This window comes from Dipodomys spectabilis, unplaced genomic scaffold (assembly GCF_019054845.1).
Source record: "Dipodomys spectabilis isolate Male_0828 unplaced genomic scaffold, ASM1905484v1 ptg000054l, whole genome shotgun sequence".
In the NCBI taxonomy this organism is placed as follows: Eukaryota; Metazoa; Chordata; class Mammalia; order Rodentia; family Heteromyidae; genus Dipodomys; species Dipodomys spectabilis.
In genome coordinates, this window is record NW_024870731.1 from 7,885,199 (window position 1) to 7,902,803 (window position 17,605).

Here is a 17,605-nt window from a genome sequence, read left to right on the forward strand (position 1 = left end):
TCTTTTTCTCTCTCTCTCTACTTACATCCTACCCAACCTATTTCCTGCATTGTGATTAGGACATAGTTAACTCTCCCAGTGCCTCCCCACACCAATCTATTCCTATTTTTTACCCACATCTCTCCCTAACCCTAATAATTTCTGGTTTTCCAAATTCTTCTCTGCGGTTCGAAGTCCTTTAACATATAGTTGTTTGATGTCGAATAGATGTATCTGTTGAACTAGATTGTATCTGTAGACTATTGACTGTACAAATGCAAACTTTGGTTGATGGTTGCCTTAAGATAGTGTTCTAGCACAAAACTGGTGCTATCTTCATCTCAAATGGGCAGAGTAAGCCGGAAAAACACAAGAAAAATGGCAAATTCGGGTATCTCAATTCCCAATCCTGATAATCAGGGGTTAGAACAGATAATGAATAATCCAGAGGAGAGTTCCCAAACAGCTCTACAAACACTGCTGGCAAACATGATAAATGAAAAGTTTGACAACGTACAAAGGACTCTGTATGAGCGTGATAGGGAGAGAGAGGAGGCATCCCAGAAGTTTATACAGGAATATCATAAGCGTGAGGAAGCTACTCAAAAACTGATACAGGATTTGCGTGAACAACTTGAGAATACTCAAAGAGAAAGAGAGGAATGGCGTGAGCAGGCTGAGAACACTCAAAGAGATCTGCAAGAATCCCACGAAAGGGAGGAAGCTAATCAAAGAGTAATACAGGAATTGAGAAACCAGGTAGAGAACACACAAAGATCACTAAAGGCATTCATGGAATCCATTAACAAACAGCTGAAGGAAGTCAGGGAGACCACAAAGGGAATGCTGAATGGAACCCAACAGAAGGAATGGGAGCCCAAAGAAACCATAACCAATCAACTAAGTGATTTGAGGACAAACACTGAACACCAAATTAAGGAAGTAAAGAAATTCATACAAGACCTAAAACAGAGCTTCAACAAAGAACTTGAAGCCATCAAAGCTGACCAACTAGAAGGAAAAGAGATAAAAAACAAAGTAGAGAGTCTTGACAGCAGGTTAGACCATGCAGAAGATCGAATCTCAGGGATTGAAGACAGCCTAGATATTATAGAGAAAGAACATACAACCATCCAAGACAAGTCCAAGAAATATGATAGATCTATCCAACACCTGGAAGACACCATCAGAAGGCCGAATCTAAGGATAATGGGTGTAGAGGAGCAGCTAGAAACAGAAGTTAATGGTCTAGGAAATCTGTTTAACAGGATCCTAGCAGAGAACTTCCCAAACATGCAAAAAGATAGGCCTGTCCAGATACAAGAAGCCTTTAGAACCCCAAATAGACCAGACCAGAATAGGACATCCCACCGTCACATTATAATCCACACAGGATCAACTCAGAACAAGGAAAAGATCCTTAAAGCTGTCAGAGAGAAAAGGGTAATCACTTATAAAGGGAAACCAGTTAGAATCACCTCAGATTTCTCAGCAGAGACAATCAAAGCAAGAAGAGCCTGGAATGATGTATGCCATGCCCTAAAAACAAACAACTATCAACCAAGAATACTGTACCCAGCTAAACTCTCCTTCATAACTGAAGGCCAAATAAAAACCTTCCATAGCAAAGAAAAATTGAAACAATACATCTCCACCAAACCAGCCCTACAAAAGATCCTTAAAGATGTCCTACACATAGAAAACCAACAAGACCGCAATAAAGGCCAAGAAACTGTACCCAAACTGAGAATCCAAGAACCATAGGAAGAACCCAGTTTTCGCAGCCCCCAAGAAGGTAGATAACATGGCAGGAACTCCCAAATACCTCTCAGTCCTATCTCTTAATGTTAACGGACTGAACTCTCCAATTAAGCGACATAGACTGTCTAGTTGGATTAAAAAACAAGACCCTTCTATCTGCTGCCTACAGGAGTCACATCTTGCCCGTAAAAACAAACACATTTTCAATGTTAAAGGCTGGAACAAAATCTACCAAGCAAACGGCCCCCATAAACAGGCGGGAGTTGCAATCCTAATATCAGATAAAATAGACTTCAAATTAAAATTCGTGAAAAGAGATAAAGAAGGTCGCTACATACTAATTAAAGGATCTCTCCTTCAGGAGGATATTACAATTCTAAATATCTATTCGCCAAACAATGGAGCACCCAAATTTATCAAAGAAACACTACTTTCCCTCAAATCCCATATAGATCCAAAAACATTAATTGTTGGGGATTTTAACACACCACTCTCCCCACTAGATAGATCAACTTGGCAAAAACTCAACAGAGAAACCGCAGATCTAAACAGCTGCATAGATCAACTAGACTTAACAGACATTTACCGAACATTTCACCCAGCAGCATCAGAATACACGTTTTTCTCAGCAGCACATGGAACGTTTTCTAAAATAGACCACATTTTAGGCCAGAAAGCAAACTTGTCTAAATTCAGAAACATTGAAGTTATACCTTGCATTCTCTCTGACCACAAGGGAATAAAGTTAGAACTCAACACCAAAAGCCACCAAAGAAAGTCCGGTATCACATGGAGGCTGAACAACACACTGCTGAATCATGAGTGGGTCATGGAAGAGATTAGAAAGGAAATTCAAATGTTCATGCTATTCAACAAAAATGAACACACAAAATACCAGCTCCTCTGGGACACAGCAAAGGCAGTACTCAGAGGCAAGTTTATAGCTCTGAGCTCCTACATCAACAAATTGGGGAGATCTGAAACCAACAATTTAATGACACATCTAAACCTCCTTGAAAAAGAGCAGCAAGATAAACCCCAATCCAGTAGACGGAAAGAAATAATCAAAATTAAATCAGAATTAAATGAATTAGAATCCAAAAAAACTATAGAAAGAATCAACAAAACAAAGAGTTGGTTCTTCGAAAAACTTAACAAAATTGACAGACCCTTAGCAAATCTTATCAGAAAAAGAAGAGAACACACCCAAATCAATAAACTCAGAGATGAGAATGGAAACATCACCACGGAAACAAGCAAGATTCAGAACATTATAAGGGAATACTTCTCAAAACTGTATGCTAATAAGTTTGAGAACTTGACAGAAATGGACCTCTTCCTAGCAAATATTGACATGCCAAAACTAAACCAAGATGAGGCAAACTATCTTAACAGGCCCATATCAAGCATTGAAATAGAAACAGCAATAAGAGACCTCCCAGCTAAGAAAAGTCCAGGACCAGATGGCTTCACAGCGGAATTTTACAAGGCCTTCAAAGCAGAGCTCACACCAATTCTCCTCCAACTCTTCAATGAAATTGAAAGAGAAAGCTCACTACCGAACACATTCTATGAAGCCATCATAACCCTCATCCCAAAACCAGGCAGGGACTCATCAAAGAAAGAGAACTATAGACCCATTTCTTTGATGAACATTGATGCAAAACTTCTCAACAAAATTTTGGCCAACCGACTTCAACAATTCATCCAAAAAATCATACACCACGATCAAACAGGATTCATTTCAGGGATGCAAAGCTGGTTCAATATACGCAAATCAATTAATATTATTCATCACATCAACAGGAGCAAGAATAAGAACCACATGGTTATCTCAATAGACGCAGAAAAAGCATTCGACAAGATCCAACACCCCTTTATGATGAAGGTTTTGGAAAAATTAGGAATCCATGGAACATTCCTCAATACAATAAAGGCTGTATATGACAAACCTACAGCCAGCATTATACTCAATGGTGAAAAACTAAAGCCATTTCCTCTTAACTCAGGGACAAGACAAGGATGCCCACTCTCTCCACTTCTCTTCAATCTAGTATTAGAATGCCTAGCTACAGCAATAAGACAAGATGCAGACATAAAGGGGATCCAAATAGGGAAAGAAGAAATAAAACTCTCCCTCTTTGCAGATGACATGATCTTGTATTTAAAGAATCCCATAGACTCCACTCCCAAATTACTCAAGCTGATTCAAAACTTTGGCAAAGTAGCAGGTTATAAAATTAACCCCCAAAAATCCATGGCTTTTCTGTATGCCAACAATGAGAAAAGTGTGGCTGAAGTTAGGAAAGCAACTCCATTTGTAATAGCCCCACATAAAATAAAATACCTAGGAATTAACTTAACTAAAGAAGTGAAGGACCTCTATGATGAAAACTTTAAAATCTTGAAAAAGGAAATCAACACAGAACTTAAAAAATGGCAAAACCTCCCATGCTCCTGGATTGGAAAGATTAACATCGTGAAAATGGCAATACTTCCCAAGGCTATCTACAAATTCAACGCAATACCTATCAAAATTCCACCCTCATTCTTCAAGGAAATAGAAGAGGCAATCCAAAAATTCATATGGAACAATAAAAGACCCCGAATAGCAAAAACGCTCCTCAACGGAAAGAACACTGCTGGAGGAATATCAATACCAAATTTCAAACTCTACTATAAAGCCATAGTAATCAAAACAGCTTGGTATTGGCATAAGAACAGACCTCAGGACCAATGGAATAGAATTGAAAACCCAGAAATGAACCTACAGACCTATAGCCATCTAATCTTTGGTAAGGGAGCTAAAACAATAGAATGGAAGACAGACAGCCTCTTCAGTAAATGGTGCTGGCAAAACTGGTTAACTACATGTAGAAAACTAAAGCTAGATCCTTATATATCACCCTGCACCAGAATCAACTCCAAATGGATCAAAGACCTTGAACTCAAAGCAGACACTCTGAAAACATTACAGGATGGAATAGGAGAAACCCTGGGTCTCCTTGGCTCAGGCCGAAATTTTCTGAATAGAGACCCGGAAACACAACAAATCAAAGAAAGGCTGGACAAATGGGATTGTGTAAGGTTGCAGAGCTTCTGCAGGGCAAATGACATAGCTAGCAAGATCAATAGAAAGCCCACGGACTGGGAGAAGATCTTTACTAGCCATACAACGGACAAGGGTCTCATATCTAAAATATACTTGGAACTCAAAAAATTAAACCACCCAACAACAAATCCTCAAAGAAACAACTGCCCAATTAGTAAGTGGGCGAAAGACTTAAAGAGAAGCTTCTCTGAAGAAGAAAGAAGGATGGCCAATAGACACATGAAGAAATGTTCAACATCCCTAGCCATAAAAGAAATGCAAATCAAAACAACATTGAGATATCACCTCACTCCAGTTAGAACAGCAAAAATCAAGAACTCTAACAACAACAGATGCTGGAGGGGATGTGGACAGAAAGGAACCTTACTTCATTGTTGGTGGGAATGTAAACTTGTTCAACCACTTTGGAAAGCAGTATGGAGGTTCCTCAAAAGACTCCACATAGAGCTCCCCAATGACCCAGCAATCCCACTTTTGGGCATTTACCCAAATGATCACAAACAAGGCCACACTAAAGCTACCTGCACAACTATGTTTATTGCAGCATTATTTACCATAGCTAAGACATGGAACCAACCCAGATGCCCCTCAGTAGATGAATGGATCAAGAAGATGTGGTATATATACACAATGGAATTCTATGCCTCCATCAGAAAGAATGACATTGCCCCATTTGTTAGGAAATGGAAAGGCTTGGAAAAAATTATATTAAGTGAAGTAAGCCAGGCCCAAAGAAACATAGGTCCCATGGTTTCCCTTATTTGCAATATCTAGTATAGGTATGAGTCAAGCGGAAAAAGTCAGATAATGTGATGTTAGGAAAATGAACCCTTTAATATGTATTTTAATGTTTTTGTTTCTTTCATGCATGTATTTCTAACGCATTTATAAGATTATTTCTTTGTTGCTTTGTATGTCCCTCCCCCACAGTGTAACCCCCGCTTTCACTATATTTGATGTTAGTATAACCTGTGGAGGAGATGGGGACAAACAAGTCGTTTAAGGATTCAGGTGGACCTGTTGCAACAATGAGAAGTACAAAATGTCATGTCAAAACCAGCTTTACAATGTCGGTGGGGGGGGGGGGTGGGGGGGTATGATTGGGTGGGAGGGAGGGGGGAGGCTGGGAAGGGAGGTGAAGGGTAAACAAAGGAGGAGGCTGCAATGCTTGGTAAGAAATGTATGCATTATCCTGCCCATGTAATTGTAACCCCTCTGTACAGTATGTTCTCAAATAAAATAAAATAAAATTTAAAAAAAAAAAAAAAAAAAAAGTTAGAAACTTGCCCAAAACTCTAAAGTATTATTTCTGATGCATTATTCTTAAGCTACAAATACATTTGTCGAAGACTCTGAAGTATTAGTATCAAAAGGTATGACATAAATTGGTGACACATAAGTATATCTTAAAATGGAGGTCAAATTAAGGATGACATGTACTCAAAATGGTTTATATGTTTCATCTTTTTGGGAAAGAGGGGGAAAATGTGGTTCTGCTAGCACTTAGAGGAATTACTTGTTCTCAGGTCACAGATCAGCCAACAACCAGAATCAAAGCCTGAAAACTCTTCCATCAGACACAAGCGCTCTGCAGGGTTGACTATGGAGGGAAGGAAAGTGTGGGACAAGCCAGGTGGCAGTGGATCTTGCCTTTCATCCTAGCTGCTCAGGAAAATTACAGTTCCAAGCTAGCCTACACAGACAAGTCTACAAGTGTCTACTTCCAATTCACCATCTAAAAGCCAGACTTGGGGAATGGTTCAAGTAGTAGAGAGCCAGCCAGGAGCTGAGAGAGTGTTAGTTGAAACCGTGGCATCACAAGATGGATGCAAACTCTGCTTGTGGTACCAGTTTCTCCATGGCTATTTCTATCCCTCAGACATCATGGAACCATACATAGAGCAGAGTTTGAGAAAGTTCACCATCACATTTCAAATCAATGGGGTGACTAGAAACTGACAAAAGACGAGAGACACCAGTGCCGTATGCTATTTGATTCTTTCTAATAAAAAGTGAGAACCGTCTATCACCTCTGTAAAATTTAAAGACAATGTGGGATGCATGTTGTTGCTTTCTAATTTGAAAAAGATGAAGGTACATTTTAACTTGCCTGACATATGCATATAACGCACAGAATACCCTTGCCCCAATTCTCCTAGGTTCTGACTTTTCCTTTCTGGATTTTCTTAACCACTAGTTGGTTTGACACGTTCAAACCCATGGAGTACTGGTACTATAAAACTTCTATCCATCAAAATCTCCTAACGCAGCTCTGATATTCTCACTAAAAAATCATGAGAGCAAATAAATAGCTTATTCCTCTTCAAGCAAAGTGGCAACTGTGTGTACTTAAGGTGGAAATAGTTCTCTGTTAATTAACCTGTTAGGTGAAATACTCCGATTCTCAAAAACTCCCAGAGGATGAAGTACAGAGAAGCACTTCTTAGCCCTTAAGCTAAACCATCAAAACAGATTATATGAGAAACCTTTTGTATTATTCAACACAGTCTGTAGTACACAGGATAATGTACTACTTACAATGCTTCAACTGTGACACAGTGGAAAAATGACTTCTTTCCGAGAACATTTTCAGCCTTTGGAATGTCTTTGGTCTCTCAGAAAGTCAAAGGAAATCTACTATTGTTTGCTTGCCTGAGTTTATGCCCATTGTGTTTAAACAGAATAAGCTCATTTTCAAATTTCTTTCCATAGAATGCAAAACACTAGCTGAGCTAAAACATTGTGCTAATCTTAAAGAGAACTTTGGTGATTGCAGCAGAACTGGCTAGTGTTGTTATTATATTAAACCATGTTCACCATAACAGGTCTAAGTGTTTTAAACTTGTCTCATGGTGTTCTCTTCAATGAAGTCTGAAGCTACATAATCACTTACAGCTTTTTTCCCCCCTGTATTTGTTGAGTGTGGCTCTGTCCTTGAGCTTTTCTCCTCAAGGCTAGTGCTCTACCACTTGAGTGACAGCTCCACTTCCAGGTTTGTGTGGCTAACTGGAGTTAAAAGTCTTAGGGAATTTCCTGCCTGGGTTCGTTTTGAACAGTGATCCTGCTAGTATTCAAAGCATGACCCACTGGCTCCTGGCATCTTATAGCTCTTAAAAAGAACCATTGTCTCCTTCCATTCTTCCTTCCTTCCTTCCTTCCTTCCTTCCTTCCTTCCTTCCTCCCTTCCTTCCTTCCTTCCTTCCTTCATTCCTTCCTTTCTTCCTTCCTTCCTTCCTCCATTCCTCCATTTTCTCCTCCTCCTTTCCCTTAGGCTGAACATTCTTGTCCTGTTCCCCCTTTTTCTCCTCTTGCTCCCTTCTCCTACTCCCAGAATGCTATCATATCATGCAGAGGAACAGCACAGAGTCACCTTTTCTGTGCTAATTAATTTTGAATATTCACAATTACTAGACAAAACCAGTAGGAAAGAAAAGCAAAATAGTCACTTGCCTTGATATCCCTCCCTCTGCCTATCTGCCTTCTGTGTAGTCTCCCTGATCCTTCTCCTGGAGCTCCTGGAACAAATACTCTGGGTTTGTGTTGACTGAGTAACTGACATAGGCAGGTGCATTAAGTTAGATTTTGTGGTTTTACCTCCAGCCCAACAGGTAATACAGAGAACAGGGTGTGTAATCGTGACATTGAACTAGGCCTCATTTACATTGTCCAAAAGTATTCTTTGAAATCATTTTAAAGATTCACTGTTGTCATTACCTGTGTGTCAATACGAGAAAAAATGAAGAACAGAAGGGACACATTGAGGATCTGGGAGAAAATTATTATGGAACAGGGCATTTTTTAATGATTCCCTTCCAAAGATCCTTAAGTATAATCTATCTTAAGCCCATTCTTTATTTCTTTCTTTTATTCCTTTTTGCTGCTGCTTCTTGTTCTTCTCATTTTTCTTTCTTTCTTGTTGTTTCTATAGTTAACGAATTCTCTCTCTCTCTCTCTCTCTCACCATTCTAGTATTGCGATTCAGCTCAAGTCTCACATTTCCTAGGCAAGTACCATTTGAACAATGCCTCTAGCACATTCTTGGCTTGGGTGTGTGTGTGTGTGTGTGAGTGTACGCACGCATGTGCGTGTAAATTTTCACTTTCTCCCTTTATTCCTTAATTACCTCTCACCCTAACACCACTGAACCTCCTGGTAGTTATTTTGATAAACAGTTTGCTGGTTTGGATTAATTTTGGGAGTGTCTGATTTTATGACCAGCCTGGATTGTTATTCTCCTGTATTTCCTTTTGTCACTAGGCTGAAAAGCAAGTGCCATTGTGCCCAGCCAGAGTGCTTTCTCCGTAGTTTGGGATAACAGGCTTACACCACCTCACCCATTCATTGTTGAGATGGGAGTATTATGTATTTCTATGCTCAGGCTGGCTTTGAATTACAGTCTCTTAATATCTGTTTCCCAAGTGGCTAGTATTATAGTTTATGGATCCCTGACTGAATTTTAAAGCCTACTTGCACCTTTAATTTTGTATAGTTACTAATTTTAAAGTACAGAACTCAGGGTCTTCAATGGATTTAGCATTCAGTACCCGTTACTAGACACTGGAGAGTCCTGGATTCTGTGTAGCTCTTTACATTGTCACTTAATGATGTCTTATACAGGGAACTGAGCATGATGCCTCAAGACACAGGGACTGAGAGCCTGAGGTATTTCAGATGCTCACAAATCCCTGCCAGCAGGGAGGCTTACTGGATTCCACCCATAAAGTAGTACTTTATGGAACTTGGAGGAAAGGAGCTAGACCTACTCAGGATCCCATGATTTTTTCAACTCCCTGACTCCACAAAAGCAAGCAGAAAACTCAGAGCCAGTAACAGCTTTCTCCTTAGGGGTCCAAAATCCCAAAATGTTTGGTAAACACCTCTATCTTTATGCTGACTCATTTTTTTTTGTTTGAATGACAAGAAATGTTTGTTTACTTACAAACGAAGATATCTACATACTTATACTCCCAGCCCAAAGCTGATGTTCAAACCTCAATAGCTCTCTCCTATTGCATCCATGTTTCCTTATTCACTAACTTCCCTTGTAAAACCTGCATTATTTTGTTGGAATTATTTAAAATTGTATCATTTTTGTTTTATATTATTATACCTGGTAAAAATCATACTACACAGCAATTGAGAGGATGGAATACTTTATCATTCACAAATATTTCCTTTCTAAATATTAGTCTATCCTCTGGTTTGATTCAAGAAATGCAGATTTGAGATGTTATAACTTGCATTCAATTTTTTTATGCATGTACTGGTATTGGGAAATGCAAATGTTTTTAACTTCTGAAACTAATGTCATTTAAAATTGTGAAAACAGGGCTGGGAAGGTGGCTCAGTGGTAGAGTGCTTGCCTTGCACAGCTGAGGCCCTGGGTTTTATTCCTCAGCACCACATAAGCTGAAAAAGCCAGAAGTGGAGCTCTGGCTCAAGTAGCAGAGAGCTAGCCTTGAGCTAAAGAGCTAAGGGACAGTGCCAGGCCCAGAGTTCAGGCCCCACAACAACCAAAACTAAATAAAACTAAATAAAAAATGTGAAGACAGAATGGGTAGCACTATGAGGAATTCCTACAAATGCTGTACAGGAGGCTCCTGGTGGTAATCTTACCTGTTCCAGAAAGGAAGATGCAGAAGATCATACTTCAAGGCCCACCCAGACAGATAAGCTAAGACATTCTAACTGCAATTAAACATCAAAAAGCTGGACTGGAGACATGGCTCAAGTGGTAGACCACCGGCCAATCAATCAAGCAAGGATGAAGACCCCTGAATTCAAACCTTTGTACTTACTTCAAGTTACTTCGTCTCCCATTGTGGGTGATACTGCAAGCATAACGTGGTTCAGTGAGGAATTAGGATCACCAGAGCCTGCTAGGCTGGAGTTTTTGTGCCAGTTTTCACAAGTGTGGCAGTGTGAAAACACTATGTGAGTCACTACAGCAGGCCTGCTGGGGAGTAATGGCAGGGTTCACTGCAGGCACAGGTGATGTTGTGGCCACATGTCCTGACTGCATGATGTTGTCACGAGGACATCATAGTGCCACCAAATGAGGCCAGACAGACAACCAAACAGGTTTGGGGCATATCCAGTGATATTCATGGATATCATAGCTCTGGGGAACCAATTCCCTTGCACCTCCTAAAAAATTGGATTTAAGGGGAGTCAGGAATCCTCATACTTCTGTTGAATGTTGACTTTTACATTTAATCTAAAGCTCTTTCTATGGCTATTTGCATTCTCTGCAAACTGTTTATTTAAATAGACCCTTTATTATACTTCTGATTCACACCCAAACCTATGGAACCCATCAACAAAAGAAAAGATGGACAAATCATTTAATTTTGATGAATTCATTTTAAATTGTATTTATTAATAAAGATGGGGGCTTTATTTGAAATAAGGAAAGATAGTGGTAGTGCAATGAATAATGCAATAAGTACCACTTGTGAGGAAACAGCTTTTCATCTTTCAGGATCTAGGACTTCTGAAACATGGTCCAGCTCTTTGCTGAGTCAAGCTAGTTTTCAAACAAGAGAAGGTGACTAAAGAGTCATTAATGAGTCTCCACTGGAACATCCTACTAAAGCAATCAAGCTGTAGGTAGAGAAGACTTGTGTTAAGAGAAAGTAAAATAAACTTTCAGTCTTATTAGAAAGCTGGACCTGTCTCGAGTCCTGTTACAGAGTTTGATCTTCTACATTTAAAATTTCTGCCTTTGGCAGCCTGTAGGTGCTTCAGAGTTGGAAAGTGAGCGTTTGGTGGATTTTTTAAATCTCAAGTGTCCTGTATTTGATGAGTCACCGTTTGCCATTGTGGCAGAGGTTGCAGGAATGGCTTGGTTCAGGGATGAATTAGGGTCACGAGAGCCGGTTTGTCTGGAGATTTTCTTGCCAGTTTTCTTCCGTCTGGTAGTATTAAGAACACTGTGTGAGTCGTTACCAGAGGTGTGCTGGGGAGTAATGGCAGGGTTCACTGCAGGCACAGGCATGGACATGGCCATATGTCCTGTTTGCATGTTGGTGTCATTAGGTGGTTGCATTGTAGGCACACTTAGGTCAATAATTGGTGCTTGCAAAGGTACTAGTTGGCTCAGAGACAAACTGTCAGGTTGTCCATTGAAGACCCCGACTGTCGGGTTTGGAAGGGCACCAGCACTAGATGGATAGCCAGTGTGTGGGCCTGGCCCCGGCATGTGCTGGGATTGTATAAATTGACTGTGGGAGTCTTGGATGCTGGAAATAATGCCACCGTGTGGCACATGGGCAGGAGCAGAATGGTACTGGTTCACTACAGAGAGGTTTGTCAAGACGGTTGGAGATGGAAAGATCGAAGCCTCTGAGGGATGCGTTATATCCATCATGTTATCGTCATCGTCCATGGACGGTTTTAGTGGTGGGGAAGAGCCACTTCTGTGAACAATGACAACTGCTTGGTCCATGTTGGGAAGGACCGGAGGAGCAGAAGTTATCGGAATAGAGGGATTGTACATTTGATGTACAACAGGGATCACATTGACGGAGTCATTAGGTGGTTGCATTGTAGGCACAGTTAGGTCAACAACTGGTGCTTGTAAGGGGACTGGTTGGCTCAGAGAGAAATTATTGTCAGGTTGCCCACTGAAAACCCCAAGAGTGGGGTGTGGAAGGGCACCAGCACTAGATGCATGGCCAGTATTTGGACTTGGCCCCTGCATGTGCTGGGATTGCATAAACTGATTGTAGGAGTCCTGATTGCTAATAATAGTGTCACTCTGTAGCACATGGGCAGGAGCAGGATGGGCCTGGTTCACTACAGAGAGGTTGGTTGTCAAGATGGGAGGAGATGGAAAGATCGAAGCCTCTGATGGATGCGTTATATCCATCATGTTATCGTCATCGTCCATGGATGGTTTTAGTGGTGGGGAAGCGCCACTTCTGTGAACAATGACAACTGCTTGATCCATGTTGGGAAGGACCGGAGGAGCAGAAGATATCGGAATAGAGGGATTGTACATTTGATGTACAACAGGGATCACATTGACAGAGTCATTAGGTGGTTGCATTGTAGGCACAGTTAGGTCAACAACTGGTGCTTGTAAGGGGACTGGCTGGCTCAGAGAGAAATTGTCGGATTACCCACTGAAAACCCCTAGTGTGGGGTCTGGAAGGGCACTAGCACTAGGTGGATAGCCAGTATTTGTTGCAGGAGTGGCCTGGTTCAGGAATGAATTAGTGTCACGAGTGCCTGTGCGTCTGGAGATTTTCTTGCCAGGAGTTTTCTGTCTGGCAGTGTTGCAAACCCCAGAAGAGTCACTACAAGAGGTGTGCTGGGGAGTGATATCAATGTTCACTGCGGGCACAGGCATTGGCATGGCCATCTGTCCTGCTTGCAGGTTGGTGTCACTAGTCACAGTTAGGTCAATAATTGGTGCTTGCAAAGGTACTGGTTGGCTAAGAGACAAACTGTCAGGTTGTCCATTGAAGACCCCGACGGTGGGGTGTGGAAGGGCCCCAGCACTAGATGCATGGCCAGTGTGTGGGCTTGGCCCCGGCATGTGCTGAGACGGTATAAACTGATAGTGGTAGTTCTGCATGCTAGAAATAACGTCACTGTGTGGCACATAGGCAGAAGCGGGATGGGCCTGGTTCACAGCAGAGAGGTGGTGTGTCAAGATGGGAGGAGATGGAAAGATCGAAGCCTCTGAAGGATGTGTTATATCCTTCATATGATGATTGTCCATGGATAATTTCATTGGTGGGGAAGAGACATTTCCATGCATAAGGACAGCTGCTTGGTCCATGTTGGGATGGACCAGAGGAGCAGAAGATATTGGTAGAGAAGGATTGTGCACTTGATGCACAAGAGGGATCACATTGACAGAGTCATTAGGTGGTTGCATTGTAGGCACGGTTAGGTCAATAACTGGTGTTTGTAAGGGCACTGGTTGGCTCCGAGAGAAATTGTCGGATTGCCCACTGAAAATTCCAAGTGTGGGGTCTGGAAGGGCACTAGCACTAGGTGGATAGCCAGTATTTGTTGCAGGAGTGGCTTGGTTCAGGGATGAATTAGTGCCATGAGAGCCTGTGCGTCTGGAGATTTTCTTGCCAGGAGTTTTCTGTCTGGCAGTGTTGCAAACACCGTAAGAATCACTACAAGAGGTGTGCTGTGGTGTATTATCAGCATTCACTGCAGGCACAGGCAAGGACATGGCCATATGTCCTGTTTGTATGTTGGTGTCATTAGGTGGTTGCATTGTAGGCACAGATAAGTCAATAATTGGTGTTTGCAATGGTACTGGTTGGCTCTGAGACAAACTGTCAGATTGTCCATTGAAGACCCCAGTGGTGGGGTATGGAAGGGCACCAGCACTAGATGCATGGCCAGTGTGTGGCCTTGGCCCCGGCATGTGCTGGGATTGTATAAACTGATTGTAGGAGTTTTGTTGGTTAGAAATAATGTCACTGTGTGGCACATGGGCAGGAGCAGGATGGGCCTGGTTCACTACAGAGAGGTTGTTTGTCAAGATCGGAGGAGATGGAAACATAAATGCCTCTGAAGGAGGTGTTGTATCCATCATGTTATCGTCATCGTCCATGGATAATTTCATTGGTGGGGAAGAGCCACTTCCGTGAGTAAGGACAACTGCTTGGTCCATGTTGGGAAGGACCGGAGGAGCAGAAGATAGCGGAAGAGAGGGATTGTGCATCTGCTGCACAAGGGGGATCACATTGACGGAGTCATTAGGTGGTGGCATTGTAGGCGCGGTTAGGTCAATAACTGGTGTTTGTAAGGGGACTGGTTGGCTGAGAGAGTAATTATTATCAGGTAGTCCACTGAAAACCCCAAGTGTGGGGTGTGGAAGGGCACTAGCACTAGATGCATGGTCAGTATTTGGGCTGGGTCCCCGCATGTGCTGAGACTGTATAAACCGATTGTGGGGGTCTTGCTTGCTGGAAATAGAGTCACTGTGTGACATTGTGTGCTGCGGTTGCACAACAGAGATGGCATTGGTGGAATAGTGATCATTTTGAGGGACCAAGGTTTGGGAAGAACAGGACCCCCTGGTAGGAGGTAGGTTGGTGGGGGCTGGCCCCATCCCAAGTTGCCCCTGGTACAGACTGCAGGGGATTTGGGGAACTGGATAGGTATAGGGTGTTGCAGGGGCAGTGGGGTCTGGGCCCACGGTGACATGGCCCTGAGGCGGACTGCAGAGCGCCTGGGGTACTGGTGGGCTGGTGGGCATTGGCCCATTCGGCAAGTGTCCTGGTTGCAGGCCACAGGGGGCCTGAGGTATTGGTTGTGGGGGAGGTATAGGTGGGCCGCTGGGTACGGGCCCATTCATAAAGTTTCCCTGGTGCAGGCTATTGGGAGCCTGCGGCAATGCACAGGAGTCAGTGGTGGAGACTTGGGGAGATGAGTAAATGACGGCTGCAGATGGTGGTGTGGTATCCATCTGAACAATATCGTCATCTGTGGCCGGCTGCAGGCTCACATGACAGGATAGGCTGGGGGCGGCTGCAACCATATCAGTGGTGGTAGTGTTCATGGGAAGTGGGACTACAGGGAGGGTGGGGAAGGGAAGAGGACGGGAATCAGGAGAAGTAGCAGTGTTAGATTCCTTTGTGCAGGGGAGAATGGAATGATCAGGAAGAGCAAGTTTGGAGGAGAGAGAAGTGGTAGGGGTTGCAGCTCTCATTAAAGGGGCATGGTTTCCATTTTTATCATTTAGAACCCCCAGTTGAGAGGCTGGGGTACCAAAAGGAAGAGAGTCTGCAGGAGGAGCCAAAGAGGAAATGAGGATTTTAGGTGCCAGACCCTCGTTAGATTTTGATGAGGATGCTGGCACAATGTTGGCCCCAGCAGCCTGCTCTTCCACATTAGCGGTGCTGAGAAGAGCTGGGATGTTTAAAGTGCAGGCAGGCAGGGTCACGAAGACATAAGTCTCTACAACAGGTGGAGGAACAGAAGAGGCAGTGTTGATGTCACTGCCATCTGTCACTTCTGTTCTCCCTGAGCATTTTGTCTTACAGATTTTACTATGAGTAGACTGAGTGGTGTTACAAATGTCCACGTCTTTCTGCATGTCCATGCATGGAAGTTTAGGAGGAGGGGGAAGCTCACTGCGACCCCACTGTACGGGCACTGGCACAATCTCTGGCAAAGGCAGAGCTGATGGCAATGCTGCTTTCCTTTTGGATGCTCTGTGAGCTGCCAGATTTGGGGTAGCAGGGCTTGCTGGTGGTCTAGCTGTGGGTGTTTCAACTGCCACCCCCTTCACTGACTCCAGGGAGTCCCGTGGTGGACGAGCTTTGGGCTTTACACCCACTGCCCCCTTCGCTGACTCCTGAGAGTCTGGTAGATGAGCTCTGGGCTTTTCACTGTCCACCATCTTCGCTGACGCTTGGGAGTCTTGTGTTGGATAAGCTTTGAGCTTTTTACCCACTACCCCCTTCGCTGACTCCTGGGAGTCTGGTGGTGGACGAGCTTTGGGCTTTTCACTGTCTACCCCCTTCGCTGACTGCTGGGAGTCTGGTGGTGGACTTGCGGTGGGCTTTTTGCCCTCCACCACCTTACCTGACTCCTGGGAACGTGAGCCGTTCGGGGGTTGGTTTTCACCCAGATTGTCCGCGGTGGTGTTTTGCGAGCTGGGAATGTCACGGCCATGAGATTGGGTACCTAGAGGAGACACAAGCACCTTTTTGTTCCTTTCCACACTGGGAAGAGTTCCCTGCTAGGGAGTAAGGCAGCATCCATTGAGAGTAAGTCTCTCCTGACGGTCACAGGACGGCATGGTGCCGTTGCTCCGTTGCTAGGTCGTCCCCTCCCACTGGCCTGTCCCTGATGGTCTCCCTGAATTTTGAACTCACCCTCTTGGCCTTCGAACTCGTCGCTGTTGGAGTCGGGAAGAGGGACGTCCCACGGCATCCTGGGCACCACAAGATGATTGCGCGGTCTGGGTGTTGCAATTCGGGCTGTGGACTCGAGCTGACCCGAAGGGGTGCTTGGGCTGCTGGGGGTTTCCAACCCCGAGTCTCCAGCTGGCAGCGGAGGCGCAGGTCTTTTTGGCGATCGCTCTGGAGACGCCGGAGGGCCCTGCACCGGGGTGGTGTCCGAGGCCTCCGGCTCAGGGCACCTCCTCTTGGGGGCCCTGGGTGGACCGGCTGGTGGCGGCACCGGCCTGGGACCCGTCCTGACCTTCCTACAGATGGGACAGCGTGCAGGCTCGGGTCCTGCGCTGCGACCCCACCTCGGGAAGGTGAGGCCGGGCAGCTCATCATACAATTTACTGAGAACGTTTGCCATGACGGGCAAATATGTGCGAATTATCAGCTATTAGAGGGAGAAGGGGCGGCAGCGATCCTTCTCCTCGGGTCGCTGAGGACGCACTGCCCAGCCTGGCCTCTGTGACATCACCTGCGCATTCCACAGACCAAGTGCGCCGCACGCGGAGGGCGCGCGGCAGGCTCCAAGTCCCGTTTGAACCCCACATTCTTCTGATGGTCACGCAGATGCTAGTGGCCCAGGCAGCCCCTGGACCCAGCATGAATGGGAGAAGCTCTCCATTCATCCACCTTCTTGCAATCCTAGTATCTGAGTTACTGTCTATTTCCATAGTCCATCCAGGACCCTCTTCCACATTTCTTATCTACGGTGAGCACAAGCACTGGTCCACAGGCATCATCTCCTCACATCAGGCTCCAGGGCACCAACTGTCAGCACAGCTTCATGCCCCTCTCTCTTGGACTTGAGTCTTGCACACTAAAT

The 17,605-nt window shown here is 44.0% G+C and overlaps 1 protein-coding gene across 1 annotated transcript; it reads right to left on the reverse strand.

Annotated features, from left to right (window-relative positions):
* Positions 1–12,971: 12,971 nt before the first annotated feature.
* Positions 12,972–17,143, reverse strand: LOC122107912 (nuclear pore-associated protein 1-like). The gene is made up of 2 exons (XM_042679780.1): positions 16,708–17,143; positions 12,972–16,516 (listed from the first exon to the last, which is right to left on the reverse strand). The coding sequence occupies exons 1-2, from the start codon at positions 17,141–17,143 to the stop codon at positions 12,972–12,974; spliced, it is 3,981 nt and encodes a 1,326-aa protein (XP_042535714.1).
* Positions 17,144–17,605: the final 462 nt, after the last annotated feature.

Excerpts from the sequence above, each read along its gene's own strand:
- LOC122107912 (XM_042679780.1), bottom strand. The coding sequence starts at position 17,143 with ATGGCAAACGTTCTCAGTAAATTGTATGATGAGCTGCCCGGCCTCACC. Across the intron at positions 16,517-16,707 it reads CGAGTTCGAAGGCCAAGAGG|GTACCCAATCTCATGGCCGT; the intron begins GTGAGTTCAAAA and ends TGTCTCCTCTAG.